The sequence below is a fragment of the Aegilops tauschii genome, chromosome 5 (assembly GCF_002575655.3).
Source record: "Aegilops tauschii subsp. strangulata cultivar AL8/78 chromosome 5, Aet v6.0, whole genome shotgun sequence".
In the NCBI taxonomy this organism is placed as follows: domain Eukaryota; kingdom Viridiplantae; phylum Streptophyta; class Magnoliopsida; order Poales; family Poaceae; genus Aegilops; species Aegilops tauschii.
The window spans coordinates 15,054,146-15,063,000 of record NC_053039.3 but is presented as its reverse complement, the minus strand read 5'-3'; the positions used below and the strand labels follow the sequence as shown (position 1 = coordinate 15,063,000).

The 8,855-nt window shown below is 41.6% G+C and overlaps 1 protein-coding gene across 4 annotated transcripts; it reads left to right on the top strand.

Moving 5' to 3' along the window:
* The first annotated feature begins 423 nt into the window (after nt 1-423).
* LOC109747033 (disease resistance protein RGA4) lies at nt 424-8,305 on the top strand. 4 transcript variants are annotated; one of them, XR_012183905.1, is made up of 5 exons: nt 436-1,411; nt 3,769-5,721; nt 6,135-6,332; nt 6,424-6,786; nt 7,892-8,305. XR_012183905.1 is itself a non-coding variant. In XM_020306128.4 (4 exons), exons 1-4 carry the CDS (start codon nt 585-587, stop codon nt 6,670-6,672), a joined length of 1,581 nt encoding a protein of 526 aa, XP_020161717.1. In that variant the 5' UTR covers nt 436-584; the 3' UTR covers nt 6,673-6,853. The 4 variants fall into 4 exon arrangements, 1 of the variants encoding a protein (XP_020161717.1); XR_005755921.3 differs by having other exon boundaries at nt 5,415-5,721; nt 7,892-8,003; XR_012183906.1 differs by lacking the exon at nt 7,892-8,305 and having other exon boundaries at nt 424-1,411; nt 6,424-6,853.
* The last annotated feature ends 550 nt before the right edge of the window (nt 8,306-8,855 follow it).

Genomic DNA, 8,855 nt, shown 5'->3' with positions numbered 1-8,855 from the left:
ATACAAGCTTTCTTTAACGCAGTACAGAGACAGATGCTCATACATACGCATATACACTCACCTTATAAACGCACGCAAGCACACCCTATCCCTATGAGCACCTCCGAGAGATTGAGCCAGCACATCATCTTGAGATTGATGAAGTCGCCACATACGCCTTCCTAGTCGACGGGATGTATTCTCCCACTGAACACACATCGCTGAAAGGCTTGAAATAAATCTAGGAAAATGTGAGCAGCAATGTCAAGTCTGGGCCTTGAACCCTGGTAGGCAAAGAATATCACTATCCTCCTAACCATTCAATCACGGGTTGGTTCGCCAATAACATGCAAAGTGTATCTGCCCTGTTCTAAAAATATAGTTGTACCTGCCCAAAAAAAAAACCTAACTTGTGCATATTTAAAAAGAAGATGTGACCGGCTGGAGAAATGGTGCTATCGGCTACCACCATATGTATAGGTAATTCATAAGAAGAGGTGAAGGTTTCTCCCAGCCAGTGCTCACTGCCGTACCACAGCAGCGGTGTGCAGTAGAATCACATTCCACAAGAAAAGTTAGCGAGAAGGTCAGATCCATCCATCTGCATGGCAATAGTCAGTGGGACGATGGATGTCCTCCTCCCTAAGCTGGCCGAGTTGCTTACCGATGAGTTCAAGCTACACAAGGGGCTCAAGGAGGAGATTGCATCCCTTAGCCGCGAGCTGGAGAGCATGCAGGCGGCGCTGGTGAAGATATCGGAGGTGCCGGTCGGGCAGCTCGACGGGCAGGTCAAGGTGTGGTCGAGGGAGGTGAGGGAGATGTCCTACGACATCGAGGACAGCATCGACACCTTCACGGTCCGTTTTGGGGCTGCCCAAGAGCCCCCCGAGCCGCTTGGCTTGATCAAGGGGTTCATGGACAGGGTGAGGAGCCTGTGGGCAACCGCGTTGACTCGCCGCCAGATCGCCGGCGAGATCCACCGCATCAAAGGCGAAGTGGAGGAGGTTAGCCAACGGCGCAAGAGATACAAGCTCGACGATGATCTTGTCAGGCCATCTGCCGCGACGACCATCGATCCTCGTCTGCCGGCCCTGTACGAGGATGCGTCCAGGCTTGTTGGCATGGAAAGGCCAACAGGAGATCTAGTCAAGTGGTTGAAGGAGGGGGAGGGCGCATCAAAGCGGCAGCTCAAGGTGCTGTCCATCGTCGGAGTCGGCGGCCTGGGCAAGACGACCGTAGCCAACACGGTGTTCCACATGCTAGAAGGGCAGTTCCAGTGCCGGGCTTTTGTCTCGGTGTCCCTTACACCGGACGTAAAGAAGATATTTCGCAGCATAATTCGCCAGGTAAGTGGAGAAGATTGCACCAACGGTGAAGATTGGGATGTTAAGGAACTTGTGGATCATATCCGAAATTTTCTCAAGGACAAGAGGTGCGTGCGTGCATTTCTTTTTCAAAACAAGTACTTATTGATTAATGTTATGTACCCTATAAGCTCCGTGTTGCTACCAAAATAGAGATTAGTCCGCTAACGACATTTTTTTAACGCAGTACAATCGAAGTTGCTTACATACATGAGCATACACTCACCTCTATAAACACACACACACACACCATACCCCTATGACCACCTCCGAGAAACTAAGCTGACATAACATCTTGAGACTGACAAAGTCATGGTACGTAGGTGCCTCGTAGTCGACAGGAACGTCTTCTTCCACTAAACGAACATCGATGGAAAATCTAAAATAAATCCAGAAAAATGCGAGCATCAATATCAAGTCTAAAAAGTTTCCACCAAGTGGGCACTAGAGACTAAAGCTCGTAAGCAATTGCTCTCAACTCCTATACGAAAGCCATATTGTTTGTTTGCGATAAAGATTTGTGAGGTCAACTAGACGTAGGCTTGGTAAAAGTATATCCGTACGCATCGGTTCGTCATGGAGTATGCATACAACCTAGCTGTATTTACGTAGCATATTGATTCAATGTTTATATTCTCATATTATATATTAATGTACCAGAAATACAAATAACATTATGTTAACTAACTTTTTGAAGAAAAAAATCTGGAATAATTCAAAGATTTCCAAAAATCAAAATAATACTATTGGTGATTAAATAATAACTTCAGTGGTTATTTCAACATAATTATGCCAGTGAATGTTTTAAAGAAAACATAAAAAATAGTATATTTCAAAATCCAATCATTTTCAACTAACATTTTCACAACTATTTCATAAACTCAGATTAAAAAAATAATTTCATTGACATTCACAATTATTTCACAAATCACAAATTTCTAAACTATGCCAACAATTTCAAAAAAAATGATTTAAATATTTTATAAATGTCAACCTAAAAATTTCACATATTTCTTATGTGAATCAAAAGCACTTCATATTTCACACATCACAAATCTGAAGGAAAATCACTTTCTTTGACAAAAAAGAACCAAAATAACTTTCGTATTTCACATATCACAAAAATCACTTGCACAAATCAAAACCAAGTCCAAAGATCTGTACATCATATCAGTTTGCTTTAATTTGAGTAATTTCCCTTCTATATCGGTGATATTCAGAAACATCCACATAATATCACCATCATGTCACAAATCATTCACAAATACAACGGATTGCTAGAATAAATTCACTAATATTTCATCAAAGATCACAAAGCATATTACACTGTTCCATTCCTGTAAACTTCACAAACTGAAACATGCTTTTACATGCAAATGAAATAAGCTTCACAAAATGAACCAAGATTCAAAAAGTATATCTCAAATGACAAGAAAAATGACAAGCCAAATATGCCAGTTCACATTCCAGATGCACAACCGAACAAATTTTACATACCATTTAGTAAATTTTACTTTTAAAATATGTGGTTATAAAAATAGATATTATTCTTCAACTGGGTAAGCTTCCATAGGGGCTCCTAACTCCATTGTTAGGAAGTAGACACAAGAAACTGAAGCTCCGTAGCAATTTCTCTCAACCCTTACAAGCTCAACCTTGTCGATGTTTGTTTGTAGTAAATATTAATGCAGTCAACGAGACGTGCCCTTGGTAAATATGAAGTATATCATATAACAAGAAATCCTTTATCTTCACAATCTAGTGGCAAAGGCCACTCTTTCGGGACTCTAGATAGACAAGAGTGACGTACTATTTATTTTCATGTGGCGTAGTGCAAGTTCACTATCACCATGACTGGTTCTCTATATGTCATCTGGAGCAATCGCTCTCACCTCCCTATGTTTGGTTCATGTCAGATGTCAATGTTACTCCAGAATGGAGAAGAGGTGAGATGGCATGGAGAGGAGGTGGTGAGAATGAAAGGTTAACAGAAAGAAGAAAGGCATCACGATGTAGAAGTCAGTGGTGTTATCCCTCTTTTTGAAAGGAAAAAATAGAAGGAAAAAAGGCAACTTCGGAGGGAGAGGAGAGTTGGAGGCGATAGTGGAACCGAAAGTGTGATGATGGCGTCCAAATAAGAACAAAAGTTACCCGCCTCTTTTAATATAATAACTACATTTCTATTTGATATGTTCCATTATTATATAATTAGTTGAATTTCCTTACAAGGGTGTTATTGCATTTTTTGCAAACTGGCCACAGGCGCCATATAAAAGCATGCACTTTGCCAACGATAGTTGTCAAAAGAAGTCTCAGTAGCATCACAAAAATTACCGAGACAAAATCTATTTACTTTCGACCGTACTTCCAATTTTGGATATAAGCTAATGACTATTTATTTTACATTTTGCAAAATCATATATAGGTACTTAATTATAATTGATGATATATGGGACCAAAATGTGTGGACGATACTGAAAGTTGCTTTGATCAAGAGCAATTGTGGTAGTAGAATAATTACCACTACTCGGAAAGTTGGTGTTGCTGAATCTTGTTGCTCTGATTTCAATGGTAGAGTGTATCACCTAGCACCTCTCTCCCATGGGGACTCAAAAAAATTATTCTACAAGAGAATATTTAATTGTGAAGATGATTACCCCAATGCGTTGAAAGAAGTATCTGAGAAAATACTGAAAAAATGTGATGGCTTACCATTGGCTATCATAACTATAGCTAGTTTATTGGCTAGTAAACCGACAAAAACAAATGAGCTATGGTACAATGTGCTCAACTCCATTGGTTCTGGACATGAAAATGGTCCTAGTGTGGAGAACATGAGAGGGATATTATCTCTTAGCTATCGTGACCTACCTCCTCACTTGAAAACTTGCTTGTTGTACCTAAGCATATTTCCGGAGGATCATATGATTAATAGAGATAAACTGATATGGGGATGGGTTGCAGAAGATTTTATTCATGATAAGCAAAGGGAGAACTTATATAAACAAGGAGAAAATTACTTCAATGAGTTGATTAATCGGAATATGCTTCAGCCTGTTGATATTGACACTCATGGTAGTGCAAAAACATGTCGTGTACATGATATGGTACTTGATCTCATCACTTCGTTATCGGCCGAGGAAAATTTTGTTAGTATACTAGGAGGTCAGCAGCCATTGTCTACAGGGAACAAGATCCGCCGATTATCAATCCAAGAGAACAATGGAGAGCACAATATGCTTGATAAATCCATGGACTTATCCCATGTAAGGCTACTTTTTGTCTTCAGGTCTGCTATTGACATGATTCCATCACTTTTGAGCTTCCAGGTTCTACGTGTGCTGGATCTCGAAGAATGCCAACATTTGGATAGTTGTTATTTGAAGGATATCACAAATTTGCTGCATTTGAGGTATCTAGGACTAGGACGCACATATATTACTGAGCTTCCAAAAGAAATTGGGAATTTACAGTACTTGCAGACACTGGACCTGAGGGAAACAAAAATACATGAGTTGCCATCAACAGTTGTTCAGTTGAGACAACTGGTACGCTTATATGTTTCCATAGGCACTAGAGTGCCCGTGGGAATAGGAAATATGGAATCACTAGAAGAGTTGTCAAAAATTAACATCTCTGAGTCTCCAAACTTTGTGAAAGAGTTAGGCACTCTGACTGAACTAAGAGTGCTTGAAATTTGGGCCAATGGATGGGACAGCAGCTACGAGAAACCTTTTCTGGAATATCTAAGCAGCCTCCACAAAATCCAAATTCTCTCTGTTTTTGCTGCTGACGTGTTGCTGGATTTCACGTCAGAAGGTTGGGTCCCTAAATGTTTACAAACCTTCTGGGCTTGGGATAGCCCATTCTCTATTCTGCCTAGGTGGATTAACTGCTCTCTCCAGAACTTGTCCATCAGACTCAACAAAATACAACAGGAGCATGTTCAAATCCTTGGGGGTTTGCCTGCACTTCATTTTCTTGAACTGCTAGTGATAGATCACCCAGAAAACTGATCATTGGTCGTGACAATACATTCCAGTGTTTAAGTGAATTCGCATTTGAATGTAGAGGAGCCGGGCTGGTATTTGCACAAGGAGCTCTGCAGGGACTTCAAAGGCTCAGGTTTGATTTTGGAGTGCGGGAAACAAAAGATCTGTATGGTGATTTTGAATTTGGATTGGAGAATCTGTCTTCAGTTAAGCGTGTCCGCATTGATATTGATTGTGATGGTGCCTGGGTTTCGGAGGTGGAAGCTCTGGAGATTCTGATCAAGAAGACAACCAATGTGTATGCCCCTATTCTAAATATAAGCAGGCGTCTTGAAGAAGACATGCTAAAACATGAAGACATTGGACTGGCAAACAAAAAGGAAGAGGTATTGTTACTTCATCCACCCGTAGTTATATGTTTCTTTTATTCGCATATATGTACTTGATTAACTTTTGGTTCGTTATGTGTAAGCCTTATATTTGTTTGAAGTTAAATTGGACGATTTGTGCCTTATCAATATTGAGCTGACCTTCCAGTTAACGATCTTTATTTCTAAAATATGCATGTGCTAATATTTCATCGAATAATTCACACACATTAGTATTATAAACTATATATGTTTCAATGTGTCAATGCATTGATCTACTCAAGCAGTTGACATTATTACTTACTTCTCTTATTGTCAAACTTACATGAAGCAATGAAATAATAATGTCAATTTTGTTATAGATAATGAGCTTCAAGGTTTAATGCCTTATTAACACCCTATGTGGTTGTGTCTCCATTTCTTGCAAGTAGAATTGGCCCGCCAAGAATGGGCCTTGGGGTGGAAATGGTGGTAGGGCTCGCGACATCAAGGTGGCACCGCAAAGCCTGGAAAGTGTGACGATTCGCAGTGGTTCAGTTGTTGATTCACTCGCTTTCTCTTTCAAGGACGGAAATGGCCGGCACCACACTGCAGGCCCGTGGGGCAGTGATGGTGGGAGCGGCAAGACGGTGGGTTTAGCCAAAAAAATCTCTGTTTGGCTCGGTTAACCGTTGTTGTTAATTATGTTGTTAACTCATTATATTTTTCTCTTAATCACAGATTAAGCTTGGTCCTACAGAGTTTGTGACTGAAGTTTCGGGAACATTCGGTTCATTTGGTGCGTTGTCCAATGTTTTGACATCGCTCACTTTGGTCACTAACTGCAGCAGCTATGGGCCTTTTGGAAAAAGACAAGGAAGTCCTTTCAAAACTACGATGCAGAGTAATAGCAGCATTGTCGGCTTCTTTGGTAGGGCTGGCCAATTTGTTGATGCAATTGGTGTTTATGTGCTTCCATTCCCAGTCTAGCTTCGGCTGGGTGCCTTCCGAAAGATTTCAAAGAGGCCTGGAGCTAATCTTTCCATTACCATAGCAAATAGCCAAGTGGTTCGTGCACATGCTCAGGCAAGATTTTTAAATGTGGTAAAGACTGTAGAAAACTTATGATCTCACAATCATTTTTATTTTAGATTAAGATTTTTCTCCGTCAGCTGTTACATTCTTAGATTAACTGGCTTGAGGCAGTTTTCGTCCCTCCACGTTAATCCTCATTATCAAACAGTTACTTACCGTTAGATCAAAATATTAAAAGCCGAGATGCCGTAATCTTCCCCTGGAGGCAAGAACGATAGTAAATTATCAGTCTCTCCTTGATAGCTTTTTTTCTCTCTGTCATGCCCGGGCCTTCTCCTGTCGACATCCATCAAAATTGGCTCTAGGCACGACCCTATGTCGAGCAGCACATCCACTTCCCTGTTTTGTCTCTCCCGCGCCTCAGGAAGGAATCAAAAGCCAGCCTGCTTTGTCACCGTTCATAGGCCGATGGCGATGCTACAGGCCAGTACGACACGCCAATCATGCACATGTATATTTTAGCGAACCATGTGTGTGCAATTTTGCACACCACATATTATAACTCTCCAATCACCGTAAATGTGTGTGATGGTTCCCCTCATTGTACCCAATTTGTTTATTTCAATCGTGTCGCAAGTAACGCACACGATTTTTCCCAAACAATTGTGTGTTGTCACGAGTTAACGCAACCGAACTGTGTGGGCGATATTGCAGACATCTCTTTTTTCTTTAATCATGTGTCATAGGTTGGTGGTCGCATACGTTTAACTTTCGAAGACAGTTGAATTTTGTATTGTGAGAGATTCCTTTATCGCACACAGTTCGATGATGTGCGATAGAGGTGCTTAATAGCACCATTCTGCACTAATGTCAGTAAGACTACCTCCTCTTATCCAAGCGAGCTCCATGTGTAGAGGGTTCCAACACCGATTTTATTCTCCCTTGAGTCCTTGACCTGGCGTCTCCTATCCCATGTACAAGCCCAAATCTTCACTACAAGTGTTACATGATTCTTCCCTACAAGAAAGTTCCTTTGCTCCATCATCCCCTACTCTTTAAGAATTTGGTAGTGAGCAGTACGCATCATCGTCGGCAGAAACTACCAACCGAGCCGCGTATTTGCGTGTCCTGTTCACGGTGGTGGTTAACTTCTTTATTTGCCAATGATTTACAGAGACTGCTTCAGCCAATCAACTTCTGGGCCTACTGAGGCAACAATCATGTGACATATGTGGTAAGCAACTCAAGTTAATTCAAAAATAAAAAAACAATCATGTGTACGTATACAAGTCTAATATAGTTCACATTGTCCTGTTTCCTTTTATACCAAAAAACTGATAATATTTGTTTTGTTTTGTACTTTGGGTCCACGAGTTGTGCCGTGGGACCATTCTTGCCCGTCATGAAGTTGAGCAGAAATGAAGTTGAAGGGAAATTGCCCCCGCAAAAAAAAAGGGAAATTTGTCAACCAGTCGGCATCCGTGTGTATATCTTTCCCTTTTTGAGGGAAAACATTGCAGGTTCATTCAAACATTCATGTTACGTTCCCAAGACATCACCGACCTAACGGAAAGTGTTGGCACCTGAAGCCATGTCTTGCAAATTTTATTCCTGCAACCTTCCGTGACTAGTATTTTCTTTACCCCGAAACTGTAGAACAATTGTTCTAAGATATTTTATATTTATAATGTACAAAGTATTTATACTACATTGCCAAAAGGTCATTACCTAAGCGGGCTGCCTCCTCCCCATGAAAATTCTAGGGTTCTCCTACCTCCTGTCGGCGCCGCCGTCGGTCCGCCTCGTCTCCGGTGGCCTTAGGGCCATGGAGGCACGGTGGATTTCGGCCCTTACTGATGGGAGGGCCGGCAAGGCTCTGTTTGCAGTTGTTTCTTCGCGTTTTGTTAGGGTTTGTGTCCTGCTCAGGAAGACGAGACGACGGTGGCTCCCTGACGATGGAATAGGGTTCTCCCCGCAGCCCCCCGTCCGGATGGTGTGCCTAGATCATCGGTGGGCGTGTGGAGGTGTGTCTCCGGTTGATCGGTCCTTGGTGGATTTGCTCAAATATGGTCGTAGTTCGGCTATGTTCATGTGTTTTCAGGTTGGATCCTTCTTACCTACGCTACTCTTCATCAGCG

Excerpts from the sequence above, each read along its gene's own strand:
- LOC109747033 (XM_020306128.4), top strand. The coding sequence starts at position 585 with ATGGCAATAGTCAGTGGGACGATGGATGTCCTCCTCCCTAAGCTGGCC. Across the intron at positions 5,722-6,134 it reads TGGCAAACAAAAAGGAAGAG|AATTGGCCCGCCAAGAATGG; the intron begins GTATTGTTACTT and ends TCTTGCAAGTAG. Across the intron at positions 6,333-6,423 it reads ATGGTGGGAGCGGCAAGACG|ATTAAGCTTGGTCCTACAGA; the intron begins GTGGGTTTAGCC and ends TCTTAATCACAG.